This window comes from Bubalus kerabau, chromosome 22 (genome assembly GCF_029407905.1).
Source record: "Bubalus kerabau isolate K-KA32 ecotype Philippines breed swamp buffalo chromosome 22, PCC_UOA_SB_1v2, whole genome shotgun sequence".
In the NCBI taxonomy this organism is placed as follows: domain Eukaryota; kingdom Metazoa; phylum Chordata; class Mammalia; order Artiodactyla; family Bovidae; genus Bubalus; species Bubalus kerabau.
In genome coordinates this window covers 33,025,717-33,041,433 of record NC_073645.1, presented here as the reverse complement: position 1 = coordinate 33,041,433, position 15,717 = coordinate 33,025,717, and the positions used below count along the sequence as shown (strand labels likewise).

The following is a 15,717-nucleotide window of genomic DNA, read 5'->3' as shown; positions in this document are numbered from 1 at the left end:
TGGTGAGATCAGGACACTGGCAGAGGCTCAAACAGCTGCACTTGACTTCCATCCTGGCCTATGTCTTCTCTCTTAGAAAAGGGCTTCTTACATTTTATTAAATGGCCCTTATAACAGCAGCCTATTTAGGTGATTATAATGAATGTGTTAATCTCTGGAATGTCCTTTTCCTTCTTTTTTTGCATTAACGTGGGTCCAAGAAGAGATCAGCATTGCAGGACTTAATTAATATGCACACATAAGATTCTTGCTTACCCCGGAGCACTTCACTTGAGGGTGCAACTGATGGAAGATCTCGCTTCGGCCATCCCAAATGAATATTCCTCCCAATAACATTTCATGGTTTGTTTTCATAGAAGTTTCTATCATTAAGCTTATTCTGCAATCCAGCCTCCATTTTTCAGATGAAAAAACTGAGGCTCAGAGAGGTATGGTAACATACCAAGGCCACACAGCCATCTATCAAACTGATAGAGCAAGGGTTAGGACTCGGTCCTCCAGACTCTCATCCAGGGCTGTCTACCCATCTCCCTAATTCTTTTTCTAGTTGATCTGTGGTTTTAAAAATAAACAGATAAATAAAGTAGAATACATGTTATGGTCTTTTAAATTTTATGGAGCCCCAAGGATTAATCCTCTCAATATTGAGTTATATTCCAAGGGGATCCAAAGCCTGTTCTGTTTTGTTTTCTGTTCAAAGGTCTTAGGAAAAGGAAAAATCAACTCCTCTGCTGGTGATGACCACAAGCCATGGGCCCAGCCACACTACCTCATTTTAATTAGAAGACCAGCACAGGTAAATGATCTCTGTTGTATGGAAGTAGCTTCCTTCATTAGGAATGTCTCCTGAATACTTTTTTTCAAATGACATTTCATCTTGTGTTGCTGTGGTCATGTATTAGTCTCCTTAATTTGTGATTACAATCCTTTAATACTTATAGATTTTGTGACTTTCAGCCATCTCTGGCATATATATCCTGGTCAGCCATTGTATGTTGTTCTTTAAAAGACTGCTCATTCCATGAATGAATATTTTATTTAGAATGTTTGCATCCACATTCAAAAGCCAGAATGCACTGTAAATTTTTGTTGCACTTAACAGGTTTTGGAGGTAATGACCTAGTCTTTCAAAGTTAGATGCAACTTGATTTTAAAGCCTTAAAAAAAAAAAAGAAAGAAAAAAGATTACCAGAGGCCTTCCCCTGCTGTTAAGAGGATGGCCCACATTCTTACACAGTCCTGGGTAACCCTCCCTCCCCTGGCAGAAGCTTGCCTACAGTGGCCCTGCCTCCACCCCTTGACATCACCACTCCTTTCCAAGCAGCAGAAACTTGTGGCGGTCACTCTTAGGGCCCAGCCAGACCCTGGACACTGAGTCACACATCCAGCCTTGCTACCTTGTGGCTGTTTTCAGCCTCAGGTACAATAGTTAGAATAAAACACCAGGCCCTTGCTTGCCCAAGGACGTGTGTGATCTCACCATCTCTTCCAACTCTAGCATGCTGATTCCAGGATTCTGGGATTCTCCAGAGATTCAAGAATAACATGCCTCCATTTGCCTATAGCTGCTGCATAATAAGAGCCAACTATGTGTGTGGTGCCACTTGTGCCGTCTATTCATTTAATCCTCAACATATTCTGAGATTCCTGTTTCTCATTCGAGGCCCAGAAAGGTTAAGGGATTTGCCCAAAGTCATACCGGTAGCAAACGGATTCAAACCTGGATTTCCTAACTCTTGGACCCCATAGAGTACATCAGGGTATGTTTTGTCAGACAAGGTCAAACGAAGTTGATTAAGGCAATGGCCTCAATCAGGATAATACCATCCACCTGGAGGCTTTGGAAATGTGTAGGAGTGTCTTTCTCGAGTGTCACCATGACTTGGGAGTTCTACTGACATTTAGTGAGTAGGAACCAAGGATGTTAAATCCAGCAATATTCCAGATTAATCTGCTCAAGAGGAACTGTCTCATCAATAGTCCCCTTGTTGATAAGCACTACATCAGAGGGTTAAAGGCAGAGAACTCATTGTTTGTTCAACAAATATTCCTTAAGCCTCTGTTACTCGCTTGCACACTAACCTAGATGCCAAAGAGAACAAAGAATAAAACTACTTGTGGTCTCTGTCCTCAAAGTGCTTGCATTCTAGCCTGACAGACTGATGATAAGCAAGTAAAAGCATTGTAAATTGTGATAAGTAGAAATAAGGGATAAATAATAAATGAGGGGGAGGATGGTTTAGGTGGATGGAGGGATCAGGGCAATCACAAGGGTGTTTGGCCAGCTCCTCAGACTTTCATAAGCACATAGGTCACCTGAGAATCATGCTAAAATGGAGTTTTGGGTTCAGCAGTTCTGGGGTGGGACCTGGGAGACCCATTTCTGACAAGGTCCTAGGAGACACCAAGGCTATCCATCTTCAGACCACACTCACACCAAACAGTAGGGGTGATGGCCATGCAGGGAATTGGGATTTTATTCTAAGTGAGACAGGAAGGAAACTATTGAAGGGCTTTAACCAAGTAAATGATACGAACCCAGTTCTATTTACGATCACCCTGGCTTCCTAGATCTCGATGGAGGAGAGGAAGAGGTTGGTCCAACGCCGTTCGACCAGAACCAGCTGGCCCTCACTAGTAAGGTGGCAGCCAGGGCCTAAAGTTCATCTGTGTGGCTCACACTTGCCAAGCACGGGCCAGACCAGTTTCCCTACAAGCTCAGGCACCTTTGGGAAACCTAGTAGAGCCTGACAGGGTGTGGATTCACACCCCGACATCCGAGCATGCAGAGCCTCAGGAGCCCTACTGGTTGGGTGAGTTCCCCAGGGGGTGCCAGGCCAGGTGGTACTGCAAGGGCAAGCAGAGCACCCTCGGCCAGTGCCTTGCAGAACAAGGGCCCTCTCTGCTTTGGTGTCAACGCCTGAAGAACCCCAGAAGGCTCTGGCTGTCCTCTCTCTGCTCTAGGATGAATGGGAAGTAAAGGGAGTCACTCCAGGGAGGCTTCCCCAAGGGGACCCTCAGCCTCATCTTCAAACATTCCACATTCCATGTCTTGCCTCTTGCTCTCTGACACTTCTCTAAGAGCCCTGAAGTCTCCTAGGAAGAAAATCTGGTTTTGAGTCTCAGCCCCACTGTTTGTTAGCAGGTGGCCTTGGGAAAGTTAGCTTGCCTTGCTAAGGCTAAGGCTTTCCTCATCTGTAAAATGAGGATAATGATAGCACCCTCCTATTGGATGAATGTCAGGATTTACTATAAAGCACTTAGCGTTGTGCTAGCGCATAGTCACTGCTCATTAAAAAGGCACCATTATCACTGTTCCTTTGGAAAACAGAGACAACAATACACTTGTCAGCAGCAACCCGCCCCCACCCCCGGGACAGGCTATCAGACTCCCAGGAAGCAGGCAAGTATTATTTATGGATTTCTATTTGTCTGTCACTTGCACTGGAATATAGAACTCGACCTGGAGATCATACACATTGCACTTTGGAAGCACCAAGCAGGGTGCTTGGCTCCTCACAGGTGTTAGAAATTACGTGTTGTTTTGAGCTAAACTTTACAGCTGGTAGAAAAAAGCAAATAAAGTTGTATGCAAGGCACTCAGAATCTTGGGAGTCAAGAAATATAGTAGAGATGGTCAGGTATGGTTGAAGTAAGAAGGGGATAACACAGGACTGTACAGTAGTTCTGGGCCCCTATAGAAATAAAAACAAAGGCTCACGCTTGCCACTCTTGATCAGAAACAGCAGCCCTGGGCATGCCCTCCATTTTGATACAGTGGTATTAAAACGGTCCCAGATCATCTTTATTCAAGTATACTTGCTAATGGTAATAAAAATACAGAGTAAAATATCTCAAATAACAGGTAATCCAAATCCCCTTTTATTAGCTTTAAACGTCCCAGTCTTTCTCTCCCTCAGGACACTGTGTTTATCTTTCTAATTTTGCTATGTTTAAATTTCCTCAGCAGACACTGTAGTTGGATATTAGAGAGATGAGGCCAAAGGCATGTTCGATGGGACAGCAGGCATGGTAGAAACATTGGTATGGACAATCCTCCAAGTGCAGAGTGCCCCAATCTGTAAGGAACTAAGAATGGACTGTGTTTATTTACAAGGTTGCTTACACAGTACTTGATTTCCTAGGCTTGGGCAGCTTAAAAAAGGGGGTGGAGGAGAGTCAGATCTGTAAAAATTATAAGGATAAACACAAAACACAAAGGATTTTAAACATCAGGCTGGGGGATGGCAGGGTACATGGAGGGAGCAGAGGGACTAGTCTCTTTTTTTTTTTTTTTGAAGCCCAGTATAAATTTTTGTTCTATCTGTAATGATGGCTAGAACCAAAGACACAAAGCCCAAGTCAGATGCAATCCACATTGTTGATGTTTACTTTAAGACAAGTGAAATTTCTAAAATCTGGCACTGGAATAGAGTTTAAGTCCATGATGGCAGGGACTGTATCTCTGGGCCCTAGCATAAAGCCTGACATAAAGCAGTGTGTATGCCTTAAATACCAGCTTGATGAATGGATAGATGAACAGACTCACAGAACACATTTAGGGAGAATTCCTGGCATGCAACATAATTCCACATTTTATAAAATTATTTGCCATGGGGGCCTTTTAAAGAGAGGTTCACTAACCTAAATTTAAAAAAAAAAGAGAGAGAGAGATCCTATTTACATATATTTCCTGGAGATGTATTGCTCAAAATGAGGGTCACCTGAACTTTCAAAATATTTCACAAGCGAGGGGCCCAGTAGAGCATTCTGCCAAGATGAGGAAGCAAAGAAGGAACCTCCAGCTCAGATGGGTGGTGGCAAATGCCCATTCGTTTTGGCCAGAGAGATCAAGTCAGCTGCTGACAGCTTTAACACCTCCAGCCAGGCCACTCAGGGACAAGAGTATCAGAGAAAATGACTTCCCTTTAGTTTAGCAGAAGAGTCAGAGAGCAGGTGTCGCTCCCGTCGGAATCAAAGCTTCTTCTCGCCAGTGGAGCCGGAGCTCCACCCTCCACCCCCAGAGGGAGGCCCCTTTGGGAAGACCTGAATGACTCCTCCTCAGTTAAGGCTGGAGAGCCTTCCTATCACCGTCATCACCTTTGGGTTCCACCCACTCCCCCTACCATAGATGTATAAGAAAATATTTTTTCTAAATGGTGAATTCAAATTATCTTCATTATGAAAGACTATTGAGAATGTTGCAATGACCTTTGCAATAACCAGACACACCCTGCGATCAGTAAACCAGGGTTGAGAATTGCTGACTTTATGAGCACCTGACCTGTAAAACAAAAGCCCAGTTTGGGGCTCTGCCTGGGACCCATTCTCACCTCAGGCAGGAGGGAACACAGCCCAGACGGACTTGTTTCTGCTTCTGCTGTGTCGTCTTGGGCAAGCCACTGTCCTTTTCTGGGCCGCAGCCTCCCTGTCTGTATAGTGAAGATGATGGAGGCTCTGTGACCTCTTGGGCTTTTTCTGGCACTGATGTTCTGTCTTACCACCTGCCTCCTTCAAAAACATAACTGAAAGGGAATGGAAGGAAGAATGGGAAAGGGAAGAGAACTACCGGTTCAGAAGGCCAGGCTACCGTAAACCTCCCCTCGTTTCTGCCTGCCGAAAATGGCTTTCTTCATTCTGCAGGAAGATTCCCATTTTTTGCTGGGTTATTGCCTTTTATACTTCTTTTTCTGTCTCTCTCTGTTTTTTAACTCAAAAGTCACAAAACCACAACTCACCTCCCCAAAACGGGTCATCTGGAAGCCAGAGTTGTCAGGGCTTAGGTGTGTCATGCCTGGCATACTGGTGGTATCTAAGTGAGGACCAGGCCAGGGCAACCATGTGCTTCTTCTCCAGAAACCCAGTTTAAATCAATATTTATCCAACTGTATTTATAGAAAGTGGTGGTGGTAGGGAAGAGGGGGTGGGGTGGGGAGGCAGGGGGATCTAAAACAGAACAAGCCACAATGACTGATGCAAATCTTTGTGGCCAATTCGTTTCTGCGGGGCCAGGCTTTTTTTTTAAAAAGGCAAAAGACTCAGCTTTTGATGAACCTGCTGTTGGCCCTAGTACCATAGCAACAGTCCCAAGTCCTCTAATATGTCCAGAGGACAGACTTGGAAGAGCAGCAAGAAAGGGGTGGTGTTTCCTAGGAGCCTAAACTTGAGTTAGGGCCAGGAGAGTTGAACAACTCTGAAAAACGAAGACAAAAAAGAAAAAAAAAAAAAAAACCCTCTCTGGTTGGCTCTTCTGTCTCCAGCTTCGTTTCTAAACCTTTTCTAAGCAGGGTGTTTAGGAAGACCTTGGACAATCAACAAGGTGTTACAAACACCCGCTCTGCTTCGGGTTGTTGGGCGACCTCGAGCAAGTTTCACCTCTCTGGACTTCATTCCTTGACTGGAAAATGCATACACGCATATATGGTTATATAAAACTGCAGGCTCAGTCCAATCAGAGGTCTAGGTTCAAAACTCAGCTCCACCATTACCATGTGATCTTTGGGCAAGTTACTCAGTTACCCCCTCCGTAAAATGGGAGCAATTAAAGTCCACATGCTCTGTGGTTGTTGTGAAGTTTGGAGGAGATAACACGTCTTTAGCCCCATATTTTACCAAGTAGAGTCAATGCTCGGTAAATGGTTGCCAGTGTTGGTATTACGCAGTGCAATTAGTTGCTGCTGCTGCAATGCTGGCACCCTCTTCACTTCCTTCAGTTCTACCTCCAGATTTTGCCAGCCATTCTCAGATGAAAATCTCCATTTCTAAGTGTGCCAAATAGGAGAGTGTTTTGGTCAAAGAGGGCAGGTAGGTGAGCAGCTCTTGTTCTGTCTTGGATCTGATGGAGCTTCTTTTCCCCCATCAAACCATGAATGACTCAATTCATCTTCTCCAACTTCATAAGGTCCAGATGCTTTTCCTGGTCCCCTCCATAGGGTACCCAGTCCCTGGGAGCTCTGAGACTCTGAAAGCTACAACAGTATCCCCAAAAGTCCATTTCTGGCATTTAGCAATGGGCAGAGATCAAAAAGAGTTGAATCTGGGGAGCATAATTTAGGATGTAGAGGAAACAGAAGCCTAAGTTAAGAATGCTCTTTATACAACTTCACCAAAAACAAATACCTCACTCCACTCCCTCATAAATCAACTTACAGAGTTTTCATGGGGGGCGGGAAAGCAATTGCACATCGTAAATGCTCAATACATAATGTGTGGAATGAATGAATGAATGAATCGTAAGATGCCTGCCATGCAGAAATGTGATCTGCATAAACACTAGTTGCTATCAAAGCCCTCAATTTTAGCATAAGTTGCTCTGTAAACAAATAACTGATCCATCTGCAGGGTCACAGCTGATGCAGTTTCAGCTCTCCGGGCCTCACCTACCATCTCTGTATAGGCCCTGATCTTTACAGTCCAGGAGCAGTCTGCATTGATTATGGGAGACATCTTCCCTCCTTGGAAGAGATCAGTTATTTCCAACTCCAAGTCTTCAGAAAGTCTATCATGTGTCCTTTCTGCCTTCAAAACTGATCACTGTGTCATAGCCAGTAAATGACAAATCCAAGCAATCAAGGGATGTATATTAATTGTCTCGTGTATGTCCAGTGTTATGCAATGGTTATGAAATGCTGTTGAGTGATCTTTTCCCTTAGGATGCTAATCATCTCCCTGTGAGGATAAAGCTAATGTACAGTAAGCAAGTAGAGCATTGCTGATTATCAAAGCTCAGAGAAGTGACTACTTATTGAGCACCTACTATATTCCAGGTACTTTAAATGAAGTGCCTCAGTTGTTCAGCAATGGCTGGAGGCTGATGCTATGGTTATCCTCATTTGACAAAAAAAGAAATGAAACCTCAGGTTAGGCAACTTGTGCCCAAGGCCACACAGCCAGTAAGCAGTGAAGGGGTGACTTAGGCCCTGCTCTGGGTGACTGTAAAGCTTTCATTCTCTCATTCATTCCCTGACTTGAGAAATATCCAGGGGAGGCTTCCTGGAGGAGGTGGGATCTGACCTAGGCTTTGAAGCTAGGTTAGACACAGATAATCCCAGGGGAGTAAGAGAATGAGGGCATGCTAGACAGAGGGAAGAGTCTGAGTCAAGCACAGAGGGATGACTGTAAAGGCTGCTTACTGGTGGACCTGCTGGACGGGAGTAGAGGAGATTAAGTTGGGAAGGTAGGGTGGGGCCAAATGACACCATACAGCCACAGCTTACTCTGTCAGCAGGCAGAGGCTGTTCTTTGGCCTGTCCATGCCCCTAGGAAAGCACCTCACCTTCCAACCCAGGTAATGTACTCCAGAGAGCCACCCAAGGCTTCTACTCGAATTTAATCATTCTTTTCTATCTTAAGCATTGCCCCCAAGCCACCTTCCCTAGACACTGGGAAGCCCTGTTGTGTTCTGTAGACTCCACTTGCCTGCTCAACAACTTTTATGGACAGAACGCCCCTTTGTGAATTAATTTCTTTTTCTCTTTCATTTTTAACCTTTTCCAAAATAGGAAGTAAATTTTTTTTTCAACTGATCAGTCAGTCCTAAATTGCTACCCCTTCACTGGACCCTATGTCAGAGGTTATTTACATATAATTTCTGAACTTGTGATAACAGGGTCACAGGATCCATAATTAATATTTCTGGAGGCTTTTAATTTGAGTTTCTTAGGGATTCACATCAGTTGGAAGTTTGGGAGAATGTACTTGCATCTTCTAGGGAATCCTTGCCTTGCACAGAGCACTCAATGCTGAATGACTCAATTTGAACACCCCAAGAAAACTCATCATATATACTGAGAATAACTCAGCACTGTGGACACACTTGGTGAGCTCTTCTAGCACGGAAACCTCAACGAGGCAATGAAAAGCAGTTCTGGTGACAATGGAAAATAAGGCAAGCTCCTGCCAAGGAAGTACTTTACACACAGTAAAAGCGGAACGTGTGAACTCGTGACCAGGGCCTATCGGTGCATTTCGAGAATGTCTCACAGAACCCGAAATGGAGAATTGAGGTTCAATACCCTTCTCGGGGTGAAGAGCGTCCCTTTAAGAAGGGATTGAACCAGCTGGCCGCACTACAGCTCCCAGAGATTTTCTGGCTTGCCTCCAGGCTCCACCCCCTAGTCTCCGGCCTCAGCAACGCGTGACGTCAGAGGAAGCTGAGGCTGTCGATTGGCTGAGCAATGCTGCTAGGTCAAGTCCAGTCAGAGGAAAGAAGTTTGTCTCCATGTGGAAACCATGTGTCTCTCGCTGGGAGGGGGAAGCGGTGGAGGCGGAGAAACTGCGATCAAGTGATTACAGGAGAACTGGCTGAAATGAAAGCGAGGAGGTTGTGCACCTGAGCCGGCCAGTATTGTCGTTTGCAGTAGTGACCTAAAACCAGAAACAAACCTTACCCAACACACAAAACTTGAGTCCCGCCACCATCATAAAAATAAACAGCTAGGGTCCTTGCTTCCTTCCAAAAACCAGGGAGGGACCAGAGAAATGCTGGAATCCTATCGGAACGCCTAGATTCCCCTCCCTCCCCTCAAGACTGATGTAAGCGTTTCGGAAAGCGGGGATCCGAAGCAAAACAAGCCCCGCGCGCGCGGAGGAACCCTTAGTGCCCGAGCCCGGCGCACGCACGACCCGCCCCCACACTCGCGTTATTGCTGTGCACACGCGGACCGCCGTGACGCGCGGGCATTGTGTGCATCGAGCAGAAAACAACGGCGAGCGCCGCCAGCGCGAAGAAGCACCCCCGATTAAATGAGGCAGATGTAGGGCCCGTTGTTTTCCGTACGGGGAGACCTAGACCCGGGCCGGAGCGGGGGCGAGAGTGGGAAAAATAAAGTGGCCCCCGTGGGCCGCTCCAGTTTGCAAAAGAGATAATAGAAGGCCCTGTGGACGGTCGCCCCATAGTTTGCTGCAGGTCCCCCTTGCCTGCGTGAGCTCGTGGGGAGGGGGCGAGGGCCTGGAACAGGGTCCCCCCTCTCGGGGAAATCTGGGGGCCGCTGGCATCACGTCATGCTGAGCCAAACAGCGGCTGCGAAAAGAGGCAAGAGAGCTAAAAATACTCCAGCGGGGAGCCGGCGGGAGGAGGAGGGCAACCGGGCGGAGGGGCTGATTATGCACACGAAGTTGAGGGCGCCCAGGTTCCCGAGCCCCTCTCGGGGGGTGGCAGCGCGGACGCCTCGGTAAGGGGACCGGGAGGAAGCCCCTTGGCTTCCACGGTCCCCGGAGCCCGGCTCCACTACCTCTGGCCCGCCCCGTGCGGGGCAGTCCGGCCCGGCGCGCCCGGCCCTCTGCTTACGTGACTGGTGGCCACGCCGGAGCCCCGGCACCGGGTAAACAAGGAGGTGGCGGCGGCCGAGGCGGTCGGGGAGCGAGGGTGGGGGCGGCGAGGTGGGGAACAGAGGTCTCCGATTGTCTGCGAGTGCGAGGGGCGGGGGGCGCGGGACGCGGAGGAAGCTCCAGCGGCTTCTCGTACACCCCTCTGTGGAGGGAACCTGGCGGGGGCAAACCAGGTTTGCCACTCACTGCCAAGGTGCCCTTTTTGGGTGCACCCCCCGCCAAAGCCGGCGCCACGGGACAGACTCGGGGGAATGGGGGACCCGGGCGGCGGGGGGTGGTTAGAGTAAGAAATCACGCCCCTCCCCCCTCCAACAAAAGCAAACACACCAAACAAAACCACGTCTTCACCCACCTCCCCACTAGCTCTGACCCTACAGGCGAAGGCATACTGCCCCCCACCCCACACCCCGATTAATCGCAAACTGATTCGGCTGCAACCGCCGGCGATGCGCCTTTCTCGTAACCCAGGCACCCCGAGAAAACAGGGAGAGAAGAAAAGAAAAGAACGCACCACCAACCTCCCAACACAAATCCTTGTTTTTGCCTTAAGCTACTGCACGATTTCGCTGCCATCACGGGTTACTTTAACCCCGAAGGCCTGGGGTGTCGGTCAGCTAGGGTGTTTTTGTGTTTGAGGGTTGTTGTTGTGTTTGGAGGGGGGGGGGGGTAGGTTGCAAGACCTGACACGTTGCAGTCGGACCATTTTTCTCCCTTTCTCTCTCCCCCCCCCCCCCCTTCTCTCTCATCTCATTGATCTTCCTACTTGCTCGGACAGATTTTCTCTAGTCTGTCGGTCTGTCCGCCTCAGTCCCTTCCCCCTTCTCGCAGCTATTATTTGTGAGGACCGTGCTGGAGACGCCGCACTCGCGTGCCCCCGTTAGGACGCTGAGGCGACGGCCTGGGGAGGATTGGGGCACCCAGGCAAAAATGAAACAAACAAATACAAAAAAGGAGGCCAGGCCGGGGTGGGGCTCCCAGCACCCCCCGCCGCCCGCAACCATCTCTCTCCACCTGAATCTGGGGTGGGGGTGGGGGTTGGGGGAGCAGTAGAAAGCCACCAGGAAGGCATCTGCCTTCCTCGCCCAGCGCGCTCGCTCGGGAACCGTATCCCGGAAAATAAAGAAACAGCACATAACAGCCCACACCTTCTTCCACAACTATTGTTTCCTGCGAGATCCCAAAGTTTCCTTCTCGCTGAGTCCCCCTCGCCAAGTTTCCCGGGCGCAGCACCGCGGGTCCCGGGCGAGCTGGTGGCAGTGCTTGGTTTTGCCGGCCTGTTTCTTTGAGGGGGGTGGGGGGGTCGGGGGCAGGGGCACCTAGGGCAGCAGAGGCTCAGGGGGACTGTCTCCGTGGACGCGATGGCCTGAGCCCAGCCTTGCAGCGAGAAGAGAGGAAAAAGCAAAGTAGACAGGAGGAAGAAGCAGAGCCGAGCCAGCCGGAGCCCACGCCGTGGAGGGCTGTTTGCTTGTTGTTATCGTTGTCGTGTGTCTATGTGTTTTCTTTCTGGAACCGCCGAGCTCTGCCTACAGTTTCCAACTTTCGTCTTGTAATCCCCACCCCACCCAGGAACGAGCGACAGAAAAACAACACTTGTCTGCCCGAGAAGGCTCCGGAAAAAAAAAAAAAAAAAAGGGAGAGGAAAAGAAAAAAAAAGTAAGAAACGCGACCTCGAAGAGAAGAGCTCTCAGCTCAGTTGTCAGCAAACAACAACACTCCCCCACTCCTCGGCCCAGCGGTTCTCCCACCCTCCTGGAGACGGACAGACTGACGCACCGACAGCACCCCCACCCCCCCGCCTACCCCCTGCTCGTCTTTGTTACATCTTTAGCAGCTTTGTGCGTGCGTGTCCTTTCTCCGGTGTCATCGGCTTTACTGCCGAGGGCTGGATGTCAGTGTGTTGGGGAGAGGGAGGCTAAGCAGGCGTCAGGGGTAGCCCAAGTGGGCGAGAAAGAAAGAGTCCGGCGCCGAAGAGGAGCCAGGGCCCCCAAACTTACTTTTGTTTTCTTTCTCGATCTGCTCCAGGTAGCTGGCGGCCTCGAGCAGAATCTGCACGTTCTGCAGAAAAGTGTTGATGTGCTTCTCCATCGAGTTCTCGCTGGTGTTGAAAATGTCCGAGAAGGGGCACCTGAGCTTGGCCCCCGCGGGCTCCTCCGGCTGGGCCGGGGGCTGGGGCGCGGTCACGGCCGGGGGCGCGGCGGGGGCCAGCCCCGCGCCCTCGCAGCGCGCCTCCTTGCGCGGCCGCCCGCGTTTGCCCATGGAGGGACCGCGGGGTCCGCCGAGCTCGTCCTCTTTTGGGGCTGCGCGGCCCGGCCGAGCTCCGGGCCCCGGGGGAGAGCCGGCTGGCTGGAGCAAAGAAGGCGCCGAGGCGAGAAGGCGACCTGACTTCCCGAGCCTCGCTGCGTGCTGTTGTGTGTTTGAGTGTGTGTGAGTGTGTGTCGGTCTCGCTGTGGGTCTGTGTGTATGGGAGATTGAATGAACCTACAGGACAGACGGAGGCGCTCTGGCGCCTGGGTCCTAGTGCGAGCCTGTCGCCATCGGACTGGTCAAAATGAAAGGCGGAGACAAGCGAGGCAGGGACCGCCCCCTGCCCGTCCCGGCACACTACCCCGCCTCTCCCCAATCTTATCACATTGTAGAGCGTAGTATTTAAACCCAAATGGAAAAAATACTCGAAGGCTCTGAGCGTACCCACAGAAAAACAAACTATTAGACTGTTGTTCTTTTACTTCACGTGAAAATAATACCAGTGCCTGGCACCACATACTAGATTCCAGCGGTAGCTGCTATGACTTAAAAAATAAAAGTCCAATCCAAAAAAATCATACACGTTACTTCAAGTTCTCTCCCCGCAATGGACACAGTCCTACACACACACACATGTACACGCACATGCACACACACACAGGCACAGGCATCTGCCTTTACAGGGCCAAGTGAAATCCCCAGGCCACCAAATCCCAGTTACAAATTTACTCACTCTTTCTTTCTCCCTTCAAATGCAGAGTTATTTTCCTGGAAGGGGGAGGAGATGGAAGCGTCTCTCCCCACACTCCTCTTCCCAGCCTTAGTCCAGCTGTGCAAAGCTCACAGTAGGGAGCCTCCACACCTGGCTCTCTTTTATTTTATTTGGCAGAAAGGCAGAAGTGGCAGCCCAGGAACTTCCCACCCCTACCCTGGCTGAATTCCACCTTTTGGTTCTGAAGACCCCTACCCTAGGCAACACTGTTCCATTGCCAGTGCAGACCATTCAGGCTCTGCAGGAACCATGGATGCTTTCCAGGCCTGGGAAGTGTGGTGTCAGTCAGGGCCCTTGGGGAGTGCCATAGAGAGGCATTCAAGCCCCAGCTCTGCTGAACACAGACTGGACTGTGTGTGTGTGCCTGGGCAAGTCCCCTAACCTCTCTCAGCCTGTTTCCCCATCCATGAAACCTCTGATAAGATTCATGAGTTGATTAAATTATATCTGCAGTCAGCACACTGCCTGGCTCACAGTATGATCTTTTTCTTCCAGTATAGACCCAGATAAGAACCTGAGTCCCCTACTTGGCAGCTAAACGGAGAAATAAGTTATAGGAAACAAGACTCTTCTGCACTTTGTTGAAAAACATCTGTGCAATAAGCCTATCTAAATATTGTTGCCTTGCAAGGTCTCCTGGAGGTTTCCTGAAGGGAAACCATTTATACAGAAGACACAGTGAATGCTGTCCCCTGGAGTTGTGCAACCCAGCCACCCTGCTTAGAGACAGCTTCACACACACTTGTCAGGAAGACTTTTCCTGGAAATGGAAACTTTTGGAAAAAAGGAGAGAAAGTGTGTTTCTTTGTAAAAAACACTATGCATGTGTGTAAAATAAATACATGCACCCTCACTGAAGTCTTGTGTATTTTTAGACTGCAATAACCTGCTGCTGAATCAGTATTTGGCATTTTAAAGCCAATATATTCCCATTTTAGACCATAATATAATCATACTACACATATTCCCTGCTCATTTTCCATCTTGATTGATCTCTGCTTCCTTTAGCTAGGGTAGAGAAGCTCCTAAAAGCTATGAGATAAAAGTTCACCTTCACTGGTGGCTCATTCCCTGGTAAGGAATCTGCCTGCAGTGCAGGAGACCTGGGTTCGATCCCTGGGTTGGGAAGATTCCCTGGAGAAGGGAATGGAAACTCACTCCAGTATTCTTGGCTGGAGAATTCCATGGACAGAGGAGACTGGCAGGCTATAGTCCATGGGGTCACAAAGAGTTGGACGTGACTGAGCCACTAACACTTTCACTTCACTTTTTTTCCATCTTCACAACAGCGATTTACTTTTTGTTCTGTTGGAACCACAATCTGAGTTACTCATATTTTAAAGTCTATAAACATCTAAGGACTTTAGGAAGTATAAACAAGTTTTATCCAATGTCATTTTGCAAAAATTGATCTCCCTTGCCCCTGGTGAAAGTGAGACAAAGAACCTTCGAAGCCTAGAAAAAACCTTGGTTTCTGATTCCCTGGTGGAAGTGTGGGCCAAATGTGTACATATACTGTACTTCAATCTGCATGTATACACACCCAGCAAGATAGGCACACCCCACACATGAGTGCCAGGGCAGGGGTAGAGTGTTTTGTCATTATTTATTTATCCCTGTTTCATCTCTCATAGGTCTGTGAGCTTCAGAAAGCCCAGTGGGAATCTTCAAGCTGGGCCACGGATCTGACCAAAGCCAAAATAAACAATGGCTTGAAGAAAATCTACAAAAAAGTGCTGATTTGCACTATTCCCACAGTCAGCCACAGCCCCCACCATCATTCCCATGGAAAACGCCACTTCTGGTGCCAAGTCAAGCCTTCCCTCCCATCACAGGGGCATTGCTTTTTGTTATTATGTGAGTTCTTAGCTTCAGACAATGGCACCACAAGAGACACAGTGGAGGCAGGAGAAATGCCTTTTTGTTTCACAGAATCTAGGCTATTGTGCCCCAGAGTCTCACATACAGTAGAGTTGCATACATTCATTTTGGTAACGTGTCTTTGGAACAATGAATGTACTAAAGCTCAGAGGCTCTTCCTTATTTTTTTTTCAGAGCCCATCAAGTGTTAAATCATGTGAGCATCCCTCCTCCCTAACCATTCCCCAATCAATAGATTTCTCTAATAAAGTTGGCTCCAAACGTAAAGAGGGGTGTTTCAGAAGTTATATCACAGGGCAGACTGAGCTGGGTCACAAGCTCAGTGCCATTTCTGATTACCTTTGCTTCCTAGGAGGAGCTGTTCATGCCCTTTTTCTTTCTCTTGGGCCTTTTTTTTTTCCGTCTGCACTGAGTCTTCATTGCAGAGCACTGGCTTCTCTAATTATGGTGCATGGGGTCCAGAGCGTGCAAGCTCAGTAGTTGTGGCACGC

At 48.7% G+C, this 15,717-nt stretch overlaps 1 protein-coding gene across 2 annotated transcripts in view; it reads right to left on the bottom strand.

The window, feature by feature from the left end:
• The window catches only part of MXI1 (MAX interactor 1, dimerization protein), a 93,020-nt gene extending 80,263 nt beyond the window's left edge, over window positions 1-12,757 (bottom strand). Inside the window, exon 1 of one of the 2 annotated variants that reach the window (XM_055560356.1) lies at window positions 12,324-12,757. In XM_055560356.1, coding sequence (XP_055416331.1) covers window positions 12,324-12,585 — 262 coding nt within the window. In that variant the 5' untranslated portion in view covers window positions 12,586-12,757. The remainder of the gene's footprint in view (window positions 1-12,323) is intronic. The other variant, XM_055560355.1, reaches the window with a different exon arrangement.
• Window positions 12,758-15,717: the final 2,960 nt, after the last annotated feature.